Source organism: Podarcis tiliguerta, assembly GCF_965153285.1.
Source record: "Podarcis tiliguerta genome assembly, chromosome: 2".
Taxonomy (NCBI): domain Eukaryota; kingdom Metazoa; phylum Chordata; class Lepidosauria; order Squamata; family Lacertidae; genus Podarcis; species Podarcis tiliguerta.
Genome location: NC_139535.1, coordinates 113,194,826 through 113,220,992, shown reverse-complemented (window position 1 = coordinate 113,220,992; position 26,167 = coordinate 113,194,826). Strand labels below are relative to the sequence as shown.

General features: G+C 48.9%; 1 protein-coding gene and 1 long non-coding RNA gene across 2 annotated transcripts in view; both read left to right on the top strand.

The window, feature by feature from the left end:
- Window positions 1–26,167, top strand: part of LOC310671749 — a 180,354-nt gene that overhangs the window by 121,192 nt on the left and 32,995 nt on the right. The window lies entirely within an intron of this gene.
- Window positions 1,151–26,167, top strand: CDK4 (cyclin dependent kinase 4). The gene is made up of 8 exons (XM_083427856.1): window positions 1,151–1,306; window positions 5,493–5,741; window positions 11,716–11,851; window positions 12,337–12,504; window positions 14,506–14,615; window positions 19,178–19,228; window positions 22,169–22,304; window positions 25,229–26,167. Exons 1-8 carry the CDS (start codon window positions 1,158–1,160, stop codon window positions 25,319–25,321), a joined length of 1,092 nt encoding a protein of 363 aa, XP_083283982.1. The 5' UTR covers window positions 1,151–1,157; the 3' UTR covers window positions 25,322–26,167.

The window sequence follows — 26,167 nt, the reverse complement described above, 5'->3', positions numbered from 1 at the left end:
TTGCTGGTGTTTAATTTTAGTGTTTACTATTGGATTCTAATGCATTATTGCATACTGCTTTATTTGGTATAGGTTGTTTATTTTAAAGTTATTGTGACTTTTAATATAGGATCTGATTGTTACTATTAATGTTTGATGTTTTATTATTATTTGTGTGTGTGTTGGAAGCCGCCCAGAGTGGCTTGGGAACCCAGCCAGATGGATGGGGTACAACGATAATAATAATACTGTAGTAGTAGTAGTAGTAGTAGTAATAATAATAATAATAATTGTACAGGAGGGTGTTGCTTTAACCAGGGCCAGATTTAGGGTAGGTTTGATGTGGCCCTAAGCTCCTGAAGGTATTGGGGCCCTTTATGTCCAGCTGTCCTTTGTCAACAACAAATTGTCGCTGTTCTTTGTGTTGAGTATATACTATATGGTACCGTAATTTATGGACCTAATAGGTATCTAAAGCCATTTGCACATAACAAACTACAGTGGTGCCTCGCAAGACGAAAAGAATCCGTTCCGCGGGTCTTTTCGTCTTGCAGTTTTTTCGTCTTGCGAAGCAAACCCATTGACGGAGTAGCGCTATTAGTGCTATTGGCGATTTAAGGGCTAAAAACGGCTTTTTAAGAGGTGGGAGATTAGCGATTCAAAATGAGGGGTTTTGGAGCCAAAAAAAAATTCAACTTTTTTCGTCATTTTTCATCTTGCGAAGCAAGCCCATAAGGAAATTCATCCTGCGAAGCGCCTCTGCAAACGGAAAACCCTTTCGTCTTGCGGGTTTTCCGTCTTGCGAGGCATTCGTCTTGCGGGGCACCACTGTATGTATTTTATCAAAGTAATTGTTGAACTGAAATACAATTAAGAAGTGATATTTTAGGGAGCAGGCTAGCAGGCGGAGCCCATTACTTACATCACACACAACACAAAACACTGTTGCTGTATGGAGGTTTTATTTTTTATTATTTATTTATCTTATATTTTGGAAATGTACATCCAGGTGTTTTTTCCTTTACTTTTTTGGGGTCCCCCAAGCCAGTGGGGTCCTAAAGTCTACCTTGTTTAGCTTATACGTAAATCCGGCCCTGGCTTTAACCACTGAGCGCGGCTGCCTCTTTACCAGGGAGGGAGGGAGCCCGGCCCCTCCCACAACCCTCAGGCCGGTCACTATGGCGACCCACTTCCGCTCGGGCGGCCGCTCTGGCCGCGCCGCCTCGCTGGCTGGGTCAGGTCTTCCAGCCACGCCCCCTCCCTCCTCCCGCTTCCCTGCGCTCCACCGCGGCGGGGACGGAGCAGCCCCTTCGCCGCTTGCAGCTGGGTGAGTCCGGGCCCGGATCATCGCTGGCAACGGGGGCGCGGGGGGGGGCAGCAACGTGCTCGCTCCTTTGGAGACAAAGGCACCTGCTGCCCCTCCGTGCTGGGCAGAGGGAAGTTGGGGGGGGGCTTTATTATTATGGGATGGCGGTGGGGTGGGTGCATGGGGGGGGCGAGTATTGCACTGGGTTGCGATCTGGGGCAGAGGCTTTGGACTGAGGATTCCCCCCCCCCCGCCGCCCCTTTTGCAAACTTGCTGTCAAGTTATTGCAAGTTGGGGTTTCTTGGCGGAGGCTGCAAGAAGCGCGGGGTAGCGGGGCTTTTGTTTCCCTGCCCATCTGGGCTAGGAAGGGAGCATGTGGCGGCGATCCCCGGGGAGGAGTTGCAAGCTTGGGAGCGCACAATGGGGCTTTGTTCGGGGAAGTGGGGCGGGGGCCCGCATGGTTAGGGGTCGGGGCCGAAGGGGGTGCGCGACCTGCGCGCGGGAAGCCGACCGATGAGTCGCAATGGGCAGAGGCTCTCTGGCTTCTGCTCAGCAAAATGGCCTGCTGCTGAAATCTTAGGCGCTCAAAAAGGAAGTTTGCATTGCAAGCCCCGAGGCGAACAACGTCGTGCAGCTGAGGAACGGGGGAGTCTTGCCTCCTGCGCGGTTGTTCTTTCAATGCCTGCAAAATGCACGCTTTTGCAGACACTAACTCATCGTGGTGAAGCCCTCTTGAAAACATGGCACCGCCAAGTTGGAAGGGACCCTGAGGGTCATCCAGCCCAACCCGCAGCAATGCAGGAATCTTTGGCCCAACGTTGGGCTCGAACCCATGATGAAGAGCCTAACGCTTTGTTGACTGAACTGTCCCAGGTGGTGGGGAGCAGCAGGGACGCATAAGGGTTGTTGCATTGTGGGGTAGGGTGTGTTCTTGTAGGCCAGTTGGTGCCTCGACTGGATCGTGAAGAAGATGCCGGTGGGATTTTTGTGTGGAGCAATTATTGTGGTGGGAGAAAGTAAAGATAAAGGGACCCCTGACCATAAGGTCCAGTCGTGACCGACTCTGGGGCTGTGGCGCTCATCTTGCTTTATTGGCCTAGGGAGCCAGCGTACAGCTTCCGGGTCATCTGGCCAGTATGACTAAGCCACTTCTGGCGAGCCAGAGCAGCGCACGGAAACACAGTTTACCTTCCCGCCAGAGCGATACCTATTTATCTACTTGCACTTTGACGTGCTTTCGAACTGTTAGGTTAGCAGGAGTAGGGACCGAGCAACGGGAGCTCACCCCGTCGCGGGGATTCGAACCGCTGACCTTCTGATCGGCAAGTCCTAGGCTCTGTGGTTTAACCCACAGCGCCACCTGCATCCCGGAGCAAGGTGCCCCTGGGCTCCTGAAGGACAGGGCCTCCCCATGTTGCTAGGCTCCCAAATTCCATAATAACCAGCCAGCATAGCCGTTGGCCATGGATGGTGGGAGTTCTGGAGCCTAACATCTACAGGGCCTCATGTTCCGCCATCCCTGTAGCAGTGGCATTGGTGCATTCACAGAGGCCAAGAAACAATCCGTTTAAGTTGACGGTGAATTACGAGAAGCAAGGTGCAAATGAGTCAGTAAGTACATCGGATGACACACTTGTACCCTGTGTAAGTGATCACCCTGGGTTCTGTAATAACTTGAGTTGGAATTCCCATTTCGCCCACATGCCTTGAGAGGGTGGGGAAAACACCCACTCTTCCTGGTTTGCGATTATGAGACAGGAGTCCTTTTTAGTCAATGTGTGTGTGTGTGCTTGTGTGTATACTCCATGAGTGAGGTTGGGGCAAGAGTGGGAACATGGCAGCCGGCTTTGGCCTACACATGTTCACTAAACTGTCTGCTGAGCACACACCCACACAGTTGTGCGTGATCGGGGATGCTGCTTTTGCAGGGTCCCTGATGGTGTGTTTATGTGGGGCCTAGTTTATACAGTATGTGCGCTTAGTGCAGGGGTCAGCAACCTTTTCCAGCCATGGGCCGGTCCACCGCCCCTCAGACCATGTGGGGGGCTGGACTATATTTTGGGAAAAAATATATGAATGAATTCCTATGCCCCACAAATAACCCAGAGATGCGTTCTAAATAAAAGCACACACTCTACTCATGTAAAAACACGCTGATTCCCGGACCATCCGCAGGCTGGATTGAGAAGGCGATTGGGCCACATCCGGCCCCCGGGCCTTACGTTGCCTACCCCTGGTTTAGTGTCTCTGCAGTTGCGGTCCTGCTCACCTCCACCCAGTGGCGTAGCGTGGGTTGTCAGCACCCGGGGCAAGGCAAGTAATTTGCGCCCCCTAACACGGGGCAAGGCAAGTAATTCCCCCCCCCCCGCTGCACTGTCCCTCCCCCAGATAGTCCCTCGCTCTCTCTCCACACCGCACCGCACGCCTGGCACCCTCCCCTCCACAGTGGGTGGCGACCCGGCGGCTTGGATCGGATTCGCACAGCCAGCACTGCAGTGAGAGAGAGTGAGTGAGCCAGGTAGGGGCAGAGAGCTGCGAGTGCGAGCGCCCCCCCCGATGTTGCGCCCGGTGCGGTCAGCCCCCCCCTGCACCCCCCACGCTACGCCACTGCCTCCACCCCCAATGCACATGGAGCAATTGCGCATGCACTGTATGAGAAAGGTGCTAGCAACTGACGGTGTTCAGTGGAACAAATGTATCTGCTAGCCCAAAATGGAGGGGCTGGGTGTGTCGAGGGCTCAGTTGGCGGGGGTGCTACTTAGAAAGGCTTGATTGAAAGCCTTTGAAGGCTGGATTTTTTTGTCACTCTTAATGCTGTAAATAATGGCGTACAAATTGGAAGGTGCAATTAGCTGTGCGCCTGCCGAAACTCCCTCTCCTCCTTAAGCATTCAAAGCATAGCTTCCCTGCTTGTCTCCTTTTATCTGGTTACTATAATCTGCACATGCCCAGAAGTACTCTTCACACATTTCTTGATAATGGAAACTGGGCTTTGGGGAGCTCTGGTCCAAGGCCAGGGTTAAGGCAGACTGTCTCTTCAACCTTAAAAGAAGGTGCTCCAAACTCATCTAACAAGGGAGCCAACTTTCCCCCTATGGTTTCCTCCTGTCTCAGGGATGGGAAAGCAAAGGTTCTAACCAAAGCAAAGGGATAACTAGAGAGGAGAGGGAATCCTGGAATCTGGAGTGAGGGAGGAGGGAGGGAATAAAGATAGAGACCGAGGTCACATCCACACCATACATTTAAAATACATGGATCTTGGGAACTATAGTTTTGTGAAGGGTGCTGGGAATTGCAGCTCAGTGAGACGTAAACCATAGTTCCAAGAATTCTTCGAAGTAAGTTGTGTCTCTTAAAATGCTACAAATGTGCTTTAAACTTGTGGTGCGGTTGTGACATCAGAAGAGAGTGTACCACCTGGTACGCAGGCTAAGACCCTCCCTGCCCACAGAATGTCTCGCCAGAGTGGTGCATGCTCTAGTTATCTCCCGCTTGGACTACTGCAATGTGCTCTACGTGGGGCTACCTTTGAAGGTGACCCGGAAACTGCAGTTAATCCAGAATGCGGCAGCTAGACTGGTGACTGGGAGTGGCTGCCGGGACCACATAACACCGGTCCTGAGAGATCAGCATTGGCTCCCAGTACGTTTCCAAGCACAATTCAAAGTGTTGGTGCTGACCTTTAAAGCCCTAAACGGCCTCGGTCCAGTATATCTGCAGGAGCGTCTCCACCCCCATCATTCAGCCCGGACACTGAGGTCCAGCCCCAAGGGCCTTCTGGCGGTTCCCTCCCTGCGAGATGTGAGGTTACAGGGAACCAGGCAGAGGGCCTTCTTGGTAGTGGCACCCACTCTGTGGAACACCCTCCCTTCAGATGTGAAGGAAATAAGCAGCTATCCTATCTTTAAAAGACATCTGAAGGCAGCCCTGTTTAGGGAAGCTTTTAATTTTTAATGCTGTACTGTTTTTAACATTTGATTGGGAGCCGCCCAGAGTGGCTGGGGAGACTCAGCCAGATGTGTGGGGTATAAATAAAAAATTATTATTATTGTTATTATTATATTACATGGGAGGAACAGGCCGGTGTTTCACTGAAGAATGAAGGAGAGGGAGCTGAACGCTGGGACTCTGGAGGGAACCTGCTGTCCTACTGTAAGGGAAAGTCTAACTGTTGTTAACCACCTTCTTTCCCCTCGATCTCGTGAAGCCTCTGCGGCCTCTTGGAACAGACTGCCAGGATGGCCATGGGAGTGCGGGATCAATACGAGCCCGTGGCCGAGATTGGCATCGGGGCTTACGGCACCGTCTTCAAGGCCCGTGACCTGCAGAGCGGCAAGTTTGTGGCCCTCAAGAACGTGCGGGTGCAGAACAGCGAGAACGGGTTGCCGCTGTCGACCGTCCGCGAGGTGGCCTTGCTGAAGCGGCTGGAGCACTTTGACCATCCCAACATTGTTCGGTGAGGGGCGTGACGGTGGGGTGTGTGTGTGTGTGACTGCAAGGATCCCAGGGTGGGGCTTGGGAGTGTGTGCTTTGTGGCATGTGCTGCAATCGATTTCTTTCAGGGGCGGGAGAGGAAGGAGGCCGGCATTCCAAGGCTACCTGAAACAATGGCCTCTGAATGTTAAGGCACACCTATTAATTCCAAAGCTATAGGTTGGGGCGGAGAACCTGTGGCCCCACAGGTTTTAAACACACTATTCATATTTAAATTTTTATCCATAGGAAACGTAGCTGAAGTTATAAAGACCAATGATGTGCATGGTTTTTGCTTCTGTAGTAAATTAGCTGTAGAATATCCATGATGACGTTATTTTTTATTGCATTCCAAGTATTTTAACAAGTTTACCATTTAATCATTGTCCTTATCCCAATAAGGCTCTCCAGAGAGTTCAGTGGGCGGCGGCAGGATTTTATTAGGGCTATCTTTTGTCCATCGAGCAAATCTATACCATTGAACAGAAAAGTAATCTATCATGTCTCATTCCTTTTATTTGTAATGTCAGTTTTTCTAGTAGAGCAATGTGCCAAATTGTCTATTCCTGTAATGATCCTCTGGCCCTTTGGGTCAGCAAGACTAGTAGTCAGGGACATCTGAAGGGGTGGAAGCATGGTAGAGGGAGAGGCTGAGGCTAGAATGGGAGAGAGACGCGCTCTGTACATACTCAGATATAATCTTATCACAGCTTGATGTTCCAGAATTGATGGGAGTGTATTGAATATGCGGTTATGATCAGAGGCCCAGCTCAAATTAAGGCCTTGGTCTTGACTCCTGTAAGCCCGGAGGAACTTGTGTTATTGCTTGGCCTAAGTCCCGCCATTTTTAATGTTCCAGAATCCTCTTTGAGAATTGCACCAGCATGAACACAAGCTAGGGATAGGGTGAAGGACGCTCATGGACGAGACCTATAGTGTTTGGGCCTGGATTGTTGAAATGGCTGGCTTATAACCTGACCTGTAGGAGGCATGGAGACCCTCCTGAGAGAGCCCATTTCAGAGTGAATGGCTCTCCTTTGGATGGAGCAGACTTGTCTTTGTTCTTCGGCCAGTTGGAATTTTGCCCGGTTCGCCTTAAGGCTGGGATTTCTCAAGAACTAGGAAGGAAACGGGCTACTTGCAGACACACACAGTGCGTTTGTCTGCCTCTGCTCCTGCCTCTGGTTCAAATCTGTCTGATGCACCCTTTCCCCCCAAAGTTATGCAAACCTTAGGCCAAGCTCCTGTTCACTTAATGAAGAGCAGAGCAAGGTAGCCAGCGGATGTCACTGGACTCCGATTCCAATCACCATTAACCATGCTGACTGGGGCTGATGGGAATTGGAGTCCAGCAATACCCGAAGGGCCACATGTTCTCCATGACTGGCTATGCCAGCTGGAGATGCAATTCAGCTTCCCTATAGAGGGCACCACCTTTACTGTCCCCGGAGTCTTGCTATTGAAAACTGGCACCCAGGAATGTGCTAGCTGATGGGAAAAATCCCCCTCATTGCTCCTACCTTTTAGGAGGTGTTAGAGACTCAGATCTATAAGCTAGGCGCCAAATGGCTCCTTAAACCAAGATTACAGTCACCAAAACAAAAGGTCTAGTTGCCATTTTGGAGCAGGATGGCCCTAAAGTCTTTTCAAATGATGCACGGTCAATTAAACACTTGGCTAGCTCAGATGACAACCTTGAGCTAGGTTAAGAGCTTTGAGAACTTAAAGAAGAAAAGTCCCTTGATTCAGGGACAGTCCACCTATATTGTGGCCTATTCCGGCCTCTTTTTCTTAATGGCGCCATGGACCATTCATAACATTATTTTTTCACAACTGTGATCAGGGCAGTAAGTGATGAAGAGCTGCAACAATGAACTATCACGTTGTTCACTGCTCCTGCTCAGGCTGCACGGAAAAAGCATTTTGGTTCCTCAAATTCATTATGATTGTGCAGACAAAATATAACTGATAGGATTCCACAGGGTGGGGCATTAGTGAGTGAAAACAGCCCAGTTCCAGTGATCTCTAGGCCTGCATCTCCGGTTGCCACCTGGCGCCAAGGCATCTTCACTTGGTTGCAAGTAGTTGAAAGCCTGGCGCCTGGCTAATTTTGAACGCTGCTTTCAGGGGTGGCAGCAATTTCTGTTCTTGGGCCATTGGTTTGGTGTGTTTTGTGGGGTTCGTGTTTTTTGCATAGAGGCAATAGTTGGGTTTGTTAGGGGGAGGGTAGAGTCAACCTTGGAAGATTGGACTTCCTCTTTAATTAGGGCTGCAACCCTAAATACAGTGGTGCCCCGCAAGACGAATGCCTCGTAAGACGGAAAACCCGCTAGACGAAAGGCTTTTCCGTTTTGGAGGTGCTTCGCAAAACGAATTTGCTATGGGCTTGCTTCGCAAGATGAAAATGTCTTGCGATTCCTGGGGTTTTTTCCCCTCCCCCCCTTTTTCCCAAGCCCCTAAGCCGCTTAACAGCTGATCGCTAAGCCGCTTAACAGCTGATCTAAGCCGCTTATCAGCTGATCTAAGCCGCTAATAGCCTTTTAGCAGCTAATCCGCTAATCCCTTAAGCCTTTAATAGCCGCTAATAGCCGCTAAACCGCTAATAGCGCTAATCCGCTAATGGGCTTGCTTCGCAAGACGAAAAAACCGCTAGACGAAGAGACTCGCGGAACGGATTCTTTTCGTCTTGCGAGGCACCACTGTACACTGAATGGGAAGCAATTCCGTAAGCAGTGACAGCTGGGGTTGGGAGCCTCAGGCCTAGAGACAGCCATGGCCCTCCAGGTCCCTCTGGTCCTGCCAAGCCACACCTCTCACTGGCCCTGCTTTGCCTTCTCCTTGAGAGTTTTTGCCTGGCTGGAATATGTCCTTGATCTCTGATCTTGGTTCTTGCTTCCCTGGATGGAGAGAGGGGTTGCGTTTGCGGGCGGAAGCTAGCCTACTCTGTCCAAAGCTCAGCTCACATTTACTGCTTTGCCCTCTTGCCTTTAGCTACATCCACCACCGGTATCCCAGAGAGGGCAAAGAATGGTTCCCTATCCCTGAACCAGCGTTTGAATGTACATTTTGGAAAAGGCAGCTGATGTCTGCACAAGCTGCCTGTGGCCTTTACACAGCCCACTCTGTTGGCATTTTCCTTCGGGCCCAGACTGGGGTTTTCAGGTGGTGAAACCTGTTTAAGGCTCCCCCGTCGGTAATTCAGACAGAGCAAAAGCAGTGGAGTCAGCAGAGGACCCCTGCTCTCATCCCTGGCTTGGAAACCTAGAGAGGAAGGGAGCAGGACCAACTGGCCCAAGAGTGAAAAACGGGGGATGTGATATACCATATTTTTTGCTCTATAAGACTCACTTTTTCCCTCCTAAAAAGTAAGGGGAAATGTGTGTGCGTCTTATCGAGCGAATGCAGGCTGCGCAGCTATCCCAGAAGCCAGAACAGCAAGAGGAGGGATCACTGCTTTCACTGCACAGCGATCCCTCTTGTTGTTCTGGCTTCTGAGATTCAGAATATTTTTTTTCTTGTTTTCCTCCTCCAAAAACTAGGTGCGTCTTATGGTCTGGTGCGTCTTATAGAGCGAAAAATACGGTACATCCCCTGATGGCCCTGTTCCTTGGATCCCAAACCTTTAAAAAAGCAACTCGCTTCCCACAATGCTTTGGTTCAGATTGCACTTATGGTCAGTGCTTTTTAAAAAAATGTTTAGGGGTACTCTTATTTTCCTACTCATATTGAAATACTGCCCTTCAATGAGGCCAAACTTAGATTCACAAAATGTTTAGGGGTATGCGTACCCCTGCGTCTGCCCAGAAAAAAAAAAAGCACTGCTTATGCAGGCCTGTCCACATCGGCTATATGGTACAGTGGTACCTCGGGTCAAGTACTTAATTCGTTCCGGAGGTCCGTACTTAACCTGAAACTGTTCTTAACCTGAAGCACCACTTTAGCTAATGGGGCCTCCAGCTGCCGCCGGAGCACAATTTCTGTTCTCATCCTGAAGCAGAGTTCTTAACCCGAGGTACTATTTCTGGGTTAGCAGAGTCTGTAACCTGAAGCATATGTAACCCGAGGTACCACTGTATATGTTCATCTGCTTCCACTCTTCCGGCTGGCTGCAGGTTGGGTTGATCACTCCTTTGAGGAGACTCAGAAAGGCCAAACTCAGAATCTGGGTCCTCCAGCTTCAGGGCCTGCAGACAAGGGGCAATGAATCAGACTGGTTCCCCCACCCCAGCCCTCTGAGTTGTTTCCTGACTAAAGGAGAGCAGAGGACTTGGTTAGGCAGACAGTTTACAACCCCGATAGTGTTTGCCTTGAGGGACAATTCTCAGCAGAAACTGCAGGTGAATTGTGGGGGAAATTGCAAGTCTGGAATGGGAGGAGGACTTTGGAGAGGAGCAACGAGTGTGGATATGGGAGGAGAGAAAGTGTGAGGGCCGCAGGACGCCACACCTGTGAGAGGTGGGTCTTGTGGAACGGAAGGGTTCTGGCAGATGAGCAGGCAATGGAAATACCCTGTGCCTACAGCAACGTGGGTCTGGAAGGTGCAGTTTGTTATGATCTGGGCCAGAATTAACAGTGGGCAGGGTGGCATAAGTTAGAGCAAGTCATGTTCTCGCAGTTTCAGTTCTGTGGCCATAGGCTGTTGGCAGTCTGCATCATTTCCAGCCTTATTACAGTCATACCTCCGGATGAATACGCTTCAGGTTAAGCATTTTCGGGTTGCACTCCGCAGCGACCCAGAAGTAACAGGACGCGTTACCTCTGGGTTTCACTGCTCGCGCATGCGCAGACGCTAAAAATGACGTCACACGCATGCACGGAAGTGGTGAAACAGGGCTCGCGCAGTCACGTGTTACACTTGCTTTGGGATTTGAATGGGGCTCTGGAACAGATCCTGTTCGCATCCAGAGGCACCACATATTATTATTATTATTATTATTATTTATTATTAATTTGAGTTTATATACCGCCCTATACCCGGAGGTCTCAGGGCGGTTCACAGAAAAAAATCACGCCATATGTAAGCAGAATAAAAACAACAACCCCAATAACACCCCCCTCAGAAAAGAACCCTATTTTAAAAGGGTATAGGATGCCATACAGATCAACCAAAGGCCCGGTTAAAGAGGAACGTTTTTGCCAGGCGCCTAAAGGTGTATAATGAAGGCTTCCAGGTGAATTCCACAGAATTCATTACATCAAGACGGGGGTGGGGAATCTCCACCCCCTGGCTCCCAGGCCACACCCCCTCCACAGGCCACACCCATCGCTGACCCTTGCTTTTCACCCTCCTAGGGTGTTTTGCCCCAGAGGGAATGTGCATTCGGACTCTGAGAGTGCCTCTGGCTTACCTACGAAGGTCCGATTTATGTTTCTTTCTCCTCCTACTTTTTCCGTCAGCCTTGGGCTATGAAAGGTTCCAGATTTCTGCATTTGGAGAAGTGCCTGGATCGCACCAGCCCTATTTGAGGCTCTTATTTGGAGCTGACTTATTACAGTGGTGCCTCGCAAGACGAAAAGAATCCGTTCCGCGAGTCTCTTCGTCTAGCGGTTTTTTCGTCTTGCGAAGCAAGCCCATTAGCGGATTAGCGCTATTAGCGGTTTAGCGGCTATTAGCGGCTATTAAAGGCTTAAGGGATTAGCGGATTAGCTGCTAAAAGGCTATTAGCAGCTTAGTGCCTTAGAAAAAGGGGGTGGGGAGCAAAAAAAAAAAAATCGCAAGAATCGCAAGACATTTTCGTCTTGCAAAGCAAGCCCATAGAGAAATTCGTCCTGCGAAGCACCTCCAAAACAGAAAATCCTTTCGTCTAGCAGGTTTTCCATCTTGCGAGGCATTCGTCTTGCGGGTCACCACTGTATTATTTTTATTATTATTAGCTTCCCAATGTCACAAGCCCCATCCTTCCCTGCCCCCCCCCCCAGTTCTGGAGCACTTTATAAGCATCTTCCTCACCCTGTAGGCTAATGGATGTTTGCACGACAACACGGACGGAGCGCGAGACAAAAGTGACGCTGGTCTTTGAGCACGTGGATCAGGACCTGAAAGCGTATTTGGAAAAAACGCCACCTCCCGGCTTACCCGTGGAGGTAATAAAGGTAAACATCCCTATGAGCATACTGAATTGATGTTGGGATGGTACTTGGGAGGGGGCATCTGAATATGGGGTCCCTAAGGCATTTAAAGGGATGCGGGTGGGTTAAACCACAGAGCCTAGGGCTTGCCTATCAGAAGGTCGGCGGTTCGAATCCCCGCGATGGGGTGAGCTCCCGTTGCTTGGTCCCTGCTCCTGCTAACCGAGCAGTTCGAAAGCACACTAGTACAAGTAGAGAAATAGGTACTGCTCCGGCGGGAAGGTAAACGGCGTTTCTGTGCACTGCTCTGGTTCTCCAGAAGCGGCTTAGTCATGCTGGCCACATGACCCGGAAGCTATACGCTGGCTACCTCGGTCAATAAAGCGAGATGAGCACCGCAACCCCAGAGTTGGTCACGACTGGACCTAATGGTCAGGGGTCCCTTTACCTTTTTAAGGCATTTAAAATGTGGGTGTTGATGCAACATGCTCTTTTTTCTCCCCTCCCAGGACATGATGCACCAGTTCCTGAGCGGCTTGGAATTCCTGCATTCAAACTGCATTGTCCATCGTGACCTCAAGCCGGAGAATATCCTGGTGACCAGCTCTGGTCAAGTCAAGCTGGCTGATTTTGGCCTGGCTCGCATCTACAGCTGCCAGATGGCTCTGACGCCACTGGTGAGTCTGCTTTGGCTGGGTCCCGTGAAAGATCCAAGGGCTTTTGTTCTGGCTTGCGTGAGCAGCTTGGCACATGGACTAGGGAATTCTCAGATCTTTGGATCTTTTCAGATGATATGGGGTGGGCGGCTCTCTGTCTGGTTCTTCTCTTCCTCTGTTGATTTAAGCACAGCACGGAAAGGAGACTGCCAGAGCATCCATGGGGCAGGTACGTTACACTGAAGGGATGGAGAACAACCTATGGCCCTCCAGGTGTTTTGGGGAACTCCAGCTCCTGCCAGCATGGCCAGTGGGAAGGGGTGGTGATGGGAGTTGCAGTCTCAGCAGATCAGGAGGGTACCAGCTTCTCCACCCATGTTACACAGAAGACCATTTCCAGAGGACAGGATCACACTTCAAAACGACCTTGACAGATTAGAGAACTGGGCCAAAACAAACAAGATGAATTTTAACAGGGAGAAATGTAAAGTATTGCACTTGGGCAAAAAAATGAGAGGCACAAATACAAGATGGGTGACACCTGGCTTGAGAGCAGTACATGTGAAAAGGATCTAGGAGTCTTGGTTGACCACAAACTTGACATGAGCCAACAGTGTGACGCGGCAGCTAAAAAAGCCAATGCAATTCTGGGCTGCATGAATAGGAGTATAGCATCTAGATCAAGGAAAGTAATAGTGCCACTGTATTCTGCTCTGGTCAGACCTCACCTGGAGTACTGTGTCCAGTTCTGGGCACCACAGTTCAAGAAGGACACTGACAAACTGGAACGTGTCCAGAGGAGGGCAGCCAAAATGGTCAAAGGCCTGGAAAGATGCCTTATGAGGAACGGCTAAGGGAGCTGGGCATGTTTAGCCTGGAGAAGAGGAGGTTAAGGGGTGATATGCTAGCCATGTTCAAATATATAAAAGGATGTCACATAGAGGAGGGAGAAAGGTTGTTTTCTGCTGCTCCAGAGCAGCGGACATGGAGCAATGGATCCAAACTACAAGAAAGAAGGTTCCGCCTAAACATTAGGAAGAACTTCCTGACAGTAAGAGCTGTTCGACAGTGGAATTTGCTGCCAAGGAGTGTGGTGGAGTCTCCTTCTTTGGAGGTCTTTAAGCAGAGGCTTGACAACCATATGTCAGGAGTGATCTGATGGTGTTTCCTGCTTGGCAGGGGGTTGGACTCGATGGCCCTTGTGGTCTCTTCCAACTCTATGATTCTATGACTGGACTGAGGAGGAATGGTGGGGACCACCCATCCCCCCCCTTCCTGAACCTTCCCAAGAAGAGGAGGGCATTATAGATTTAGAACAGTGGTTTGCAGAAGGTCATAGTTCAGAGGTTGCAGAGGGGAGAAACTGGGAAATATTGGGAGAGCAGCAGGAAGTAGAAGCACCAGGGGAGAGCCTGTTGACACACTCAGTGTCTTTTGAAAGCATTCCTGACACACACCCCCGGACCAGGCATGCATTGAGAGTAGTAGAACAGAAAGCTCAGAGGCAGAGAGCACAGATCAGCCAATGTAGGGATGACATAGAATAGGAGAGACGGAGGGGGTGGGACCTTACTCAGAGCAACGCCATTATCTGAAAGTTGGCCTCATCCATCTCTCTCTGTGAATATTGAGTGAAATACCATGGTAAGAACTTCTTGTTTTCCCATTTCTGGCTGCCAGCCGTGATCTGATTCCTTGAAGCCTGACTCTGGGACACAGAGCTGCAGACTGTAAGGCTCTGCTGAATCCCAGCCGAAGGTGGCTGATCAGGAGCCCCCTGGGAAGTAGAATGGGCTGGGTGTATCCCCTTGCCAATCAAAGTAGCAGCCAGAAAGGTCATCCCATGTAGCTGAAAGGAATGGCGCTTGGCCCCATGCCCAGCCTGTCTCTTGAGAACTAGCTCCAAAGTGCACGGGCTGCTCAAGGAGTTTTCGTGGTGATGCATTGAGCGGAAGCGGTGGGGGCGCTTTGTAAACAAGCCGCCTCTTTCACCTGTGAACACTTGCTAAATCTCTGCCGCAGGTCGTCACCCTCTGGTACCGGGCTCCAGAAGTGCTGCTCCAGTCGGCCTACGCGACCCCCGTGGACCTGTGGAGTGTCGGTTGCATCTTTGCGGAAATGTTTCGGAGGAAGTGAGTGGCGCGGGAAGATCGTTTGCGTGTGGGGCGGCAGGCTTGGCGCATCTCACCAAGCGCAGGGAACGGGGTGGTATTTTGGCTGAGCAGATGCGGCCTTTGTCGTTAAAGGGGGTTCCAACACAGCAGTCGGGCACCGCTCTAGGGTGGGAAGTTGATTTGCTGCAGCTCTAGTGCTGTGTGCCAAAGGCACCGTATGTTCAAAACAGCAGCATCCCACTTCAAACAGCTCTGGCTTCTCCCAAAGCATCCTGGGAACTGTAGTTTGTTATGGGTGCTGAGAGCTGTTTTGGAGAGTTCTCGGAGTGGTTTAACAATCAAGCACACTTCCCAGAATGCTTTGGGGGACGCTATTGATTACTCGGGTAATCGGGTTACTCGGGACACGGGTGGTGCTGTGGGTTAAACCACAGAGCCTAGGACTTGCCGATCAGAAGGTCAGCGGTTCGAATCTCCACGATGGGGTGAGCTCCCGTTGCTCAGTCCCTGCTCCTGCCAACCTAGCAGTTCGAAAGCACGTGAAAGTGCAAGTAGATAAATAGGTAGCGCTCTGGCGGGAAGGTAAACGGTGTTTCCGTGCGCTGCTCTGGTTCGCCAGAAGCAGCTTAGTCATGCTGGCCACATGACCCGGAAGCTGTACACCGGCAAGGGAGGACTGGGCGAGAAAGGAGGTTTGCATGTACAGTGGTACTTCAGGTTAAGAACTTAATTCGTTCCAGAGGTCCGTTCTTAACCTGAAACTGTTCTTAACCTGAAGCACCACTTTAGCTAATGGGGCCTCCCGCTGCCGCCAGAGTACGATTTCTGTTCTCATCCTGAAGCAAAGTTCTTAACCTGAGGTACTATTTCTGGGTTAGCGGAGTCTGTAACCTGAAGCGTCTGTAATCCGAGGTACCACTGTGTGTGTGTGTTTTGGCCTTTTTGAAAAATCATATTCATTATTACATTTATTTTCCACTTCCTCCAAGTAGCCCAGTTCCCCCTTACCTCACTTTGTCTCACAACAACTCTGTGTCAGAGGCTAAGAGACAGTGCCTGGCCCAAGTCATGCAGCGAGTTTCATGGGCTCACAGGTTATGTCAAATGTACCGCGCTCCAGCTTAATGGGAGCAGCGAGGGAGGCCCAATGGGGTGGATGGTTTAGACCCAAGTAGGGTGAGGGAAAAGATGGGGTTCCCAAGAATACGTTACGTCTCCTCACTCTTCTGAAGACCTGCATGCTGCCCCTCCTTGCTTTCCCTGCGCTTCAACAATATAAACTGCCAAGGATTTGCAAACTGCAGTTGGGGGACTGAATTTGTGAATTTATGGGGCACGTTCCACTTGCTAGATCTCCAAGCCATCGGCACAGCTGGAAGACAATAGATTAGGGCTGGGCCTGCCCAAACCTCCTGTCTTGCTTATCTTTCGGGCTGAGGACTGCTAGGCAGGGAGGAGCTGGTGACCTGCTTTGCAGAAGATGGAGTGACAACAGATGCTGTTGGGGGCAGAAGCTTGCAAATGGCTTGGGGGCTTTCTTTTTCTTTTTTTCCTGCTACAATCACGCAGGCACTTCTGCTCTGTTGTTCAGGCTTTGGAGAAAACGACTGTTTGGGAAGGAATTTGTAGCTGTAGTAGTATATTATTGCCATATTTTTCCATGTATAAGACTAGGTTTCCCCCCTTAAAAATAATGTCGAAAATTAGGTGGCGTCTTTATACATGGATACATCTCCCTTCATTTTTTTAAATCTGGGTCGCCCAAAATAGGGGGCGTCTTATAGATGGAAAAATACGGCGTTTATATGCCTCTCATATGACAGGGTTGCCTCATCCACTCTGGGCGGCTTCCAATAAATTAAAACATCAAACACAGTAAAACATCAAATATTGAAAACTTCCCTAAAAAGAGCTACCCTCAGATGCCTCCTAAAAGTCAGTTAGTTGTTTATTTCCTTGACATCTGATGGGAAGGACTCAGGATCTGGCAAACCAACAAGACAGAAGAACACAATAGTTAAAAATAAATTAAGCAAAGCTTCTAAAAAAATTAAGAGCATCCAAAAACGTTTTTAAAACGGTCACATAGCCTCACAGCTAATAACGTTAAGGTTGCCAGTAAGATTTCTAGGTGCCATAATATTAGAAAAAAAATCTAAACAGTGTACAATACATAGTAAAATATAATATCATGATTAAAAAAAATTATTCACATCATAAAAGCATAAAATAGAGCAGCATTCTCCTCCCACTGCTTCTTGGTGAATTAATATGATTCAGTATTTGGCTCAACGTTGGCTTGCAACTGTGTGCTCATTCGCAGAGGCCTTGTGTATTTCTGAGATCACTGTCTTTGTTCAAAACGCCGCTGCGGTAAGGTGGTCTGTCAACTCAATCTGCGTATTATTTGGCATTTAAGAATGCTCATCAATCTCTCTGTAAGCCCTCCTTGTCATGCACTGTCAGAGCAGTCAGACGCCTTCTTGACCACCCCCTCCACCCCCCTACGAAAAAAAGCTGCTCAAAGAGACTATTGTCAACTGGTGTTGTGCCTAATCTACTGGTTTTCAGCTGGAGAGTTGGAGGCCACTGCTGCCTGGCGTAAGATGGGTAACAGCAACCATTTGTTGTTGTTTAGTCGTTTAGTCCACTCTTCGTGACCCCATGGACCAGAGCACGCCAGGCACTCCTGTCTTCCACTGCCTCCCGCAATTTGGTCAAACTCATGCTGGTAGCTTCAAAAACACTGTCCAACCATCTCGTCCTCTGTTGTCCCCTTCTCCCTGTGCCCTCCATCTTTCCCAACGTCAGGGTCTTTTCCAGGGAATCTTCTCTTCTCATGAGGTGACCAAAGTCTTGGAGCCTCAGCTTCAGGATCTGTCCTTCCAGTGAGCACTCAGGGCTGATTTCCATAAGAATGGATGGGTTTGATCTTCTTGCAGTCCATGGGACTCTCGAGAGTCTCCTCCAGCACCATAATTCAAAAGCATCAATTCTTCAGCGATCAGCCTTCTTTATGGTCCAGCTCTCACTTCCATACATCACTACTGGGAAAACCATAGCTTTAACTATATGGACCTTTGTTGGCAAGGTGATGTCTCTGCTTTTTAAGATGCTGTCTAGGTTTGTCATTGCTTTCCTCCCAAGAAGCAGGCGTCTTTTAATTTCGTGACTGCTGTCACCATCTGCAGTGATCATGGAGCCCAAGAAAGTAAAATCTTTCACTGCCTCCATTTCTTCCCCTTCTATTTGCCAGGAGGTAATGGGACCAGGGGCCATGATCTTAGTTTTTTTGAAGTTGAGCTGCAGACTATATTTTGCGGTCTCCTCTTTCACCCTCATTAAAAGGTTCTTTAATTCCTCCTCACTTTCTGCCATCAAGGTTGTGTCATCTGCATATCTGAGGTTGTTGATATTTCTTCCGGCAATCTTAATTCCGGTTTGGGATTCATCCAACCCAGCCTTTTGCAACCATACCACCATACAAATAAATAATGTTGATATATTAAGAAGTGGGTCCCCAGATGGTTATTTAGATTAAGGTAGCTTTCAGGTTTGAAATGGCTGAAGAACTGCTGTTTAAAAGCACTTCTCTTTGAGGCATGGCACACCAGGTGTATGCTTCTGTTCAGATGTTCAGGTGCAGAAGGGGGCACGGCGCAACAGGAAGTAGGTGGCAAAAAGATGGCTGCCTCCTTCCAGAGCATTTTTCCATGAGTGCTTCCTGTGCTTCTGGCTCTCCACCTTGACACAGGAGTGCAGAAACTTGGCATGTAGACTTGGCTTCACAAAGTCCTGTTGAAGGGATCTTCTTGTGCAAATCCCTGGTTCCACCAAAAGATGCGGGGAAGCAGAGCCATTCATGAGCCGGTGTGGTGGTTTCACTCGGACCTGGCAGACCAGGGTTCAAATCCCAGCCCAGCCGTGAAACTGCGAGACTTTGATGAGCCAATCATTGTATTTCTTCTAGCCTGACTTACCTCACAGGGTAATGGCTAGGGTCAAATGAGGGAGAAAGGGTTGGTCGTAAATGTAGCAGTGGTGGTGTTTCTATAAACCTTTTTAAATAAAAAGTAAATTTTGAAAGTAGTCGTGCTCTCCTTAAAGACTTCCTTGGTTGTGTGAGAGGGTTCATGAAGTTGCTGTGTGTATGATGAAATCCTCTGTCATTGCTTGGTGACATTATATGGACCACTGGGGAAGGGTTAGCCTTCCAGTTGACCAGTGGGATGAGTAACTGGACTATCCTGAGGTGCTATAACCTTATCAATAGATCTGTTCTTGGTCTCACCCCATCTCTCATTGTTTGCTAGCCACCATTGTCTGGGGCATGGCTTGGGCCAGGGAACCTTGTCTTTGCCCGGTGCAAATTTGAATGTTACATTTCCTGGTTCTGTGGATCAAGTCGCAACTGCCTTGTGACGGACTGCCTGTAATACAGTCCCAGTATTGCAGGGACACAACATATCACATGTCCTGCATGTGAACTCAAAAAAAACCTGATGACAGAGGTTTCTGGTAATTCATGTTTAGGGCTTGCGATGACAAGTAACCACAATTCCCTTTTGTCTTCTCTGCAGGCCCCTCTTCTGTGGCAACTCTGAAGCTGACCAGCTAGGCAAGATCTTTGAGTGAGTCTCGCCTTTTTGTTTGCTCCAAAGGGCTGGCAAAAGTCACTGGGGGGAAGGGAAATCTCTTTCGTTAGGTCATCTGCCTTACTCAGCATAACCGTGCATGACTCTGCTCGTTTTTATGAGCGTGCTAAGTCAAGGTATGTGTATGTGTAAGAGAAGTTCCTCATTATTATTATTATTACTTACCGTATTTTTCTCCCTATAGGACGCACCGTCCCATAAGGCACACCTAGTTTTTTTGGGGGGAAATAAAGGGAAAAAAATTATTTCCCCCCCAGGCGCTTCCCCCGACCCCAGCCCCCAAGCAGGCAGCTCTCTGCAGGCCGTGGGAGACCAGCGCTGGCTCCCGCTGCTTGCTGAGAGGTCCGCGAAGCCTGGACGCGCTGAGCTCAGCGAGGGCAGGCTTCAACATGCAGGCAACTTTCCGCAAGCTGTTTGCGGAGAGGAACACGAAGCCTGGAGAGCGAGAGGGGTCGGTGCGCACCGACCCCTCTCGCTCTCCAGGCTTCAGCAAAAGCCTGCATTCGCCCCATAGAACGCACACACATTTCCCCTTCATTTTTGGAGGGGAGAAAGTGCATCCTATAGGGCGAAAAATACGGTAGTAAATTCTGGCCTGGGGTCCTGAGGGATTTCTCCCCACCTTTTCACATTGCCTCGTCTTAGTGACTAGTGTGTGTTCTCCGCTGCAGAGCACAGACCTGTCTGGTGTTGTCGACTGGAGCTATCTGCTCTGACAGCCCCAGTTAATTAAAGGTTGCACTGGGTTTGATGATTGGTGGTTAGCAGGAAAAGATCCTGACTTGCAGCAAGGAGTTGAAATAGGTGGTCTCTGGATCATTCACAATGAAATTCGTGCTTGTGTGCGTGTGCCTGCACAAGTCAGAAAACCTCCAACTTTTCCAAATATGCTACTTGCATAATGAATGCAAATACAGTGGTGCCTCGCAAGACGAAAAGAATCCATTCCGCGAGTCTCTTCGTCTTGCGGTTTTTTCGTCTTGCGAAGCAACCCTATTAGCGGATTAGCGCTATTAGCAGTTTAGCGGCTGTTAGCGGCTATTAAAGGCTTAAGGGATTAGCGGATTAGCTGCTAAAAGGCTATTAGCAGTTTAGTGCCTTAGAAAAAGGGGGTGGGGAGCGAAAAAAAATCGCAAGACATTTTCGTCTTGTGAAGCAAGCCCATAGAGAAATTCGTCCTGTGAAGCACGTTGAAAAACGGAAAACCCTTTCGTCTAGCAGGTTTTCCGTCTTGCGAGGCATTCGTCTTGCGGGGCACCACTGTAAATGTTGGATTATTTAGTCTGTCAGGTCTCTTAAACTCATTCAAACATTGTGAGAAGCTAAAGTAGTTCAAGGTGCATGTCTCACTCTTGAAGTGGGACGAACAGTAGAAAGGAAGGGAAAGAGGAGTGGCAAGAATGATCTATGAAGTCCCCCACTTAGACAATCCTGTATGTGTCTACTCAGAAGTAAGCTTAATTGGGTTCACTGATGTTTACTCCTGGGTAAGTGGCCTCAGCCTCACAAAAATCAAAAGGATTGTTTCCTAAAGGTTTCCTTGAAAAGCACAAGAATTTGAAATTTAAAGAAACCGAAAAGTTACGAAGGTTCCAGGGTGACTTTAACTGTAAAACGTTGGAAGAGGTGATTAAAAACAAAAATCGAAGCGGATAATTTTAGGGGATCTACTTCTGGCACAAGGGACGCGGGTGGCACTGTGGGTTAAACCACACAGCCTAGGACTTGCCGATCAGAAGGTCAGTGGTTCGAATCCCCACGACGGGGTGAGCTCCCGTTGCTCGGTCCCAGCTCTTGCTGCCAACCTAGCAGTTCGAAAGCATTTCAAAGTGCAAGTAGATAAATAGGTACCGCTCCGGCGGGAAGGTAAACGGCGTTTCCGTGTGCTGCTCTGCTTTGCCAGAAGCGGCTTAGCCATGCTGGCCACATGACCCAGAAGCTGTATGCCGGCTCCCTCGGCCAATAAAGCGAGATGAGTGCCGCAACCCCAGAGTCGGTCACGACTGGACCTAATGGTCAGGGGTCCCTTTACATTTACTTCTGGCATAGTCACAAGAGCAGTGTGATATGGGAATAGGTGAGGCAAGGGGACTGGGACGCTGCAGTCCAAAGGCCCATCTAGTCCAGAACTCTATGCTCACCGTGGCCAACCCCATGGACAGGAGCTGAGCACAACAGCACTCCCACGTTGGCCAACGCTGTTGTGGTGGGCATGAACCAGACGTCCCGGGTTCAGGTCTCAGGTGACTTGACTAAAGACCAGTTTATTACAGATCTTAAGGCAGGGGTGGGGAACAGATCCTTATGGTGGGCCAGATCCTTATATCTCTACCCCACCCCACTCCTATGCTCCAGGTCTGATAAGTGGACATCTGCCATCATGGGCGATTGACCCATTCTTGCCCACATAGTTTGAAATTAAACTGGTTGGGCAAAGACACAGCCCACAGTGTTGGCGATAACTCATCACCAGGGCTCGTGAAACCAGGTGAAGAGAGCATGTGTGGCCGGGGAAACCCAGCCAGTTGGGTGGGGTATAAATAATAAAAATTATTATTATTTATCAATTATTAATAGCAGCTGCTAATTGGTGGTTCTGGCACACTTGCTTATCACCCAGAGCAGCGTAAGGCAGGTGAACATGGCTTGTCCGAACTTGACACATGGGCCAAATGGGGGGTGCTTGGTGAGAAGAATTCGGTCTGTGGGCCAGAGCTGTGCTCAGCATCAGGTAAGGCATTGAAATAGAACGGCAGTTGCAAAATCAGGAGAAACCAGTTTGCGTAGCTCAGGAACTGACAAGCCGCTGGGGTGATGGTCTTGAACCCTGGTAACCTCCCACACATCTTGGCAGAGGGCTGCCTTCTGGGGAAGCCACCAGGCGACTCTGGCTCACGATCTCTCCTTGACTTGCAGCCTGATCGGGCTCCCATCCGAGGAGGACTGGCCCCTGGACGTGTCTCTGCCACGCTGCGCCTTTGCTGCTCGCTCCCCGCAGCCCGTTGAGAAGTTTGTGCCGGAAATCGAACCCCTGGGAGCTCAGCTGCTGTTGGTACGTTCCACAGAGATGGGCAGGTCACCGTCTGAGGCAGGGAGAATAGATCAGGGGAGCAGGTGGATCTGAGAGCTGGAGCTGGAATGATGGTTAAAAGCATGAGCTGTGCCTCCCTCCCCCACGGAACCAGATTTAATCCTGAATATGCTGGGTGGCCTTGGCCTCACTGTTTCCGCCACGGTGGCTTCAAGAGTGGATGAAATGCACTTAATATTTATGCAGCGCTCTTCTCCAGGAGTTGGGATCTACTCTTCTTATGCACTGTGAGGGCAGATCTTAGTGTGGTTTGGGCAGCACTGCATGAGCGATGTGCATATGCTGAATGCCTTCTATCCATGCCCAAGGGATGTGGGTGGTGCTGTGGTCTAAACCATTCAGCCTTGGGCTTGCCGATCAGAAGGTTGGCGGTTCGAATCCCCGCGACGGGGTGAGCTCCGGTTGCTCTGACCCAGCTCCTGCCAACCTAGCAGTTCGAAAGCATGCCTGCACAAGTAGATAAATAGGTACTGCTGCGGCGGGAAGGTAAATGGCATTTCTGTGTGCTCCGGTTTCTGTCATGGTGTTCCGTTGCGCCAGAAGCGGTTTAGTGCTGCTGGCCACATGACCTGGAAAGCTGTCTGTGGACAAACACCGGCTCCCTCAGCCTGAAAGCGAGATGAGTGCCACAACCCCATAGCCGCCTTTGACTGGCCTTAACTGTCCAGGGGTCCTTTACCTTTTTTTTTTTTTAATTCACACCCATCATTAACCTATAAATCCACCCTGGAGAACAATCTAAAGCAGCAGTATTTTCCAGTGGCAAAACCAGTCCTGATCGCTTTGGCTGGAAAGTGTGAGGGACATTATTAAATTCCCCCCCGATTTATCAAAGTGCACAACAAAACTAAATATGCCTAGACTAGCTGAGCTCTCAGAATGTTGTTGGGACTCTCAACTCGTGTCCTCTTCCCTGACCATTGGCCTTGCTGGTTAGGGCTGACGGCATTTGGAAATCCAGCAGTATCTGGAGGTTGAAGGAGGGTTTATCATTTCTGCTAAGCAAACTGTTTGAAGAAGTTGCCACACGGCCCAGTCGTTGGCTCTTAGTGACCTGCTTTGGGGGGAAATTTGTCTGTGGAAGTAAACAGGCAACAAATGTCGGTGACTCAAATGTTTGGTAACTGGGAGGGACTGCTGGCTTTTCATCTGTTCAAGCTGTTGGCGATCACCGCCGTATGAATAATGTGCCGTGTGAACTCGCCCTTAGTCATAGGATGATGCGGGGCAGTGTTTTTGAAATAGGATGCTAGAGACGTTTGAGAGCTGTAAGCTGTGTAGCAAGAAGAACCCTTGGAGTAAGGCACACTGTGTCCCAATTTGGGCTTTGCACACATTCAGAGTACCCTCCTGCAGATCTTGCGCAGAGGAGGTCCGGACCCTGTTCTGCCTGCGATGAAAAATGATGTGATATTCATTTTACATTTTGTATAATTTACTGCTGGAGTGGCACACAAAGGATGAACAAGTTAAATCTGTGATGATAGATTGGGCAAGAGTTGTTGGACATAACAGAATGTTTGAGGATTGTGGAGGAAAGGGGTCAAGTTCGCTGCACGTACGGTGTTAAAGGAAAACGTTATGAAAATGATGTATAGGTGGTACTTAACCTCTGTAAAACTAGCAAAGGTTTATCATAAGAGTGATAATCTATGTTGGAAATGTAAAGAAAAAGAAGGTACTTTTTACCATATGTGGTGGACATGTCCCAAGGTGAAAGACTTCTGGGAAAAGATTTATAATGAATTGAAAAAAATGTTGAAATATACATTTATCAAGAAACCAGAGGCCTTTCTTCTTGGAATAATAGGTTTGGAATTGCCCAAGAAATATGTTAGATTGTTCTTGTATGCCACAACTGCTGTTAGAATTTTTCTGACCAGAAATTCGAATAAGTACCAACAGTGGAGGAATGGCAGATGAAGATGATGGACTTTTCGGAGGTAGCCAACCTGACCAGAAGGAGGAGGTGTATCCAGAGGAATGGAAGAAATTTAAAGACTATATAATAATAATAATAATAATAATAATAATAATAATAATAATAATAATTTTTATTTATATCCCGCCCTCCCCAGCCGAAGCCGGGCTCAGGGCGGCTAACAACAATAAAACAATCAAATAATCCAACATTCTAAAAACATTTCATTATAAAAATTAATTAAAATCAAATTAATGGCAACCGTTAAGCAAAATTCTGTGCAGGTTGCCAGAGGAAGGAGTCAGGCTGGGCCCTGACCAAAGGCCTGGTGGAACAACTCTGTCTTGCAGGCCCTGCGGAAAGATGTCAGGTCCCGCAGGGCCCTAGTCTCTTGTGACAGAGCGTTCCACCAGATTGGAGCCGCAGCCGAGAAAGCCCTGGCTCTAGTTGAGGCCAGCCTAACCTCTCTGAGGCCTGGGACCTTCAGGATGTTTTTATTTGCAGACCATAGGTTCCTCTGTGGGGCATACCAGGAGAGGCGGTCCCGTAGCATATTTAGTTAAATATGTTAAGATAACTTAAATAGAATTACTTGCGAGTACCAAATTTGCCTAGGATTTAAATATGTGATGTTGTAGAATACTATGGATAAAAGTTAAAATGAAAAGAAAGAAAGATGTTAATTGGACTAAGTAAATTTTATGTAAAATTAGCTTTGGAAAACTGCTACAATGATTTATATGGAAAATCAGCCGGGGGAGTCGAGGAAGTCATCTAACAATGTTAACAAAAGTGGAACTTCTATAGTTGGGATATATGCTAGTTTGTTTGTTTTTTGATGTTTTCTTTTTTTGTTCGATGATATGTTTGTTTTAAATTTGGAAAATTTAATAAAAAAATTGGGGGGGGGGGAGAAGAAAAATGATGTGATATTCATAATGTTTCCCACTCTGTCTCCCTCTAGGAAATGCTGACATTCAACCCGTACAAACGGATCTCTGCCTTCAAAGCCCTGCACCACCAGTACTTCCGAGACCAGAGTGCAGGTGAAGGCTAGCGGCATCCCATCAGGTCCCTGGCAAGGGGTGAAAAGACTGTACACAAAAAGACTTTGCGTGTGTATGAGGATAATTGGCCCCCCCGACTGGAGGCTGCAGTCAGAACGTCTCCCAAGCCACCTGGCTGTGCTGGGACTTTGAGGGGCGGGGAGGGGGCCGGAGCCGTTGCCAACATGCGGAACGAAAAGGAAAAGGTGCCTGTTGCAGGAAGTTCAACGCCGAAATCCTTCCTGCCCTGGAAATAACTAGGATTCCTGTGGTATCTCTGTGCCAACTCCACCCTCGCAGATGTACGCGCACACTCACTTTCTGTGTTCCTGGGCTGAGTCCCAGCACTGTTCTTGAAGGTCAGTTTGTGTTTGAGACAGCCCAGTTAGAGGCTTCTCTCTCGTGCCATCCGAGTTCATAGCCAAAGGCGTCTCCAATAACTTTTTTTTAAAATGAATAAATTTTTTAATAACAGTTTACACACAATAATGTTCCTGCCTTTTATCACATTCCTGTGGCTAAGAGTTTGACACTAAAGCCTTGCCTTAACTTGTTATACTGAGCGCCGTGAAAGCGGGAGCAAAGGATATTTTTGTATAAAGTATTCACAATTCATTTTCAAAAAAAAAATTTGAATTGACACGACACTGGTCAGGAGAGACCTACGTAATCGGGGATCTGGGCATGGGAGATCTGCTCAGATGGAGAGATCAGCTGATTCCAGTCATTGATGTGAAGTTTTTCTTTCCTTTTTAATATAAAAAAAGCTTCCGAAAACGAAATTTCAATAAAGAATATGGATGGGCTGGGGGGCCAGGCAAGTATAGCTTGGTCTTCCCCCTTTCCTGTCACTTGAA

What these genes read in the sequence shown, in the direction of transcription:
- CDK4 (XM_083427856.1), top strand. Translation starts at nt 1,158, where the DNA reads ATGGCGACCCACTTCCGCTCGGGCGGCCGCTCTGGCCGCGCCGCCTCG. An exon ending in GACCATCCCAACATTGTTCG is followed by an intron (nt 5,742 to 11,715) that starts GTGAGGGGCGTG and finishes CTCACCCTGTAG; the next exon opens with GCTAATGGATGTTTGCACGA. An exon ending in CAGCTAGGCAAGATCTTTGA is followed by an intron (nt 19,229 to 22,168) that starts GTGAGTCTCGCC and finishes CTTGACTTGCAG; the next exon opens with CCTGATCGGGCTCCCATCCG.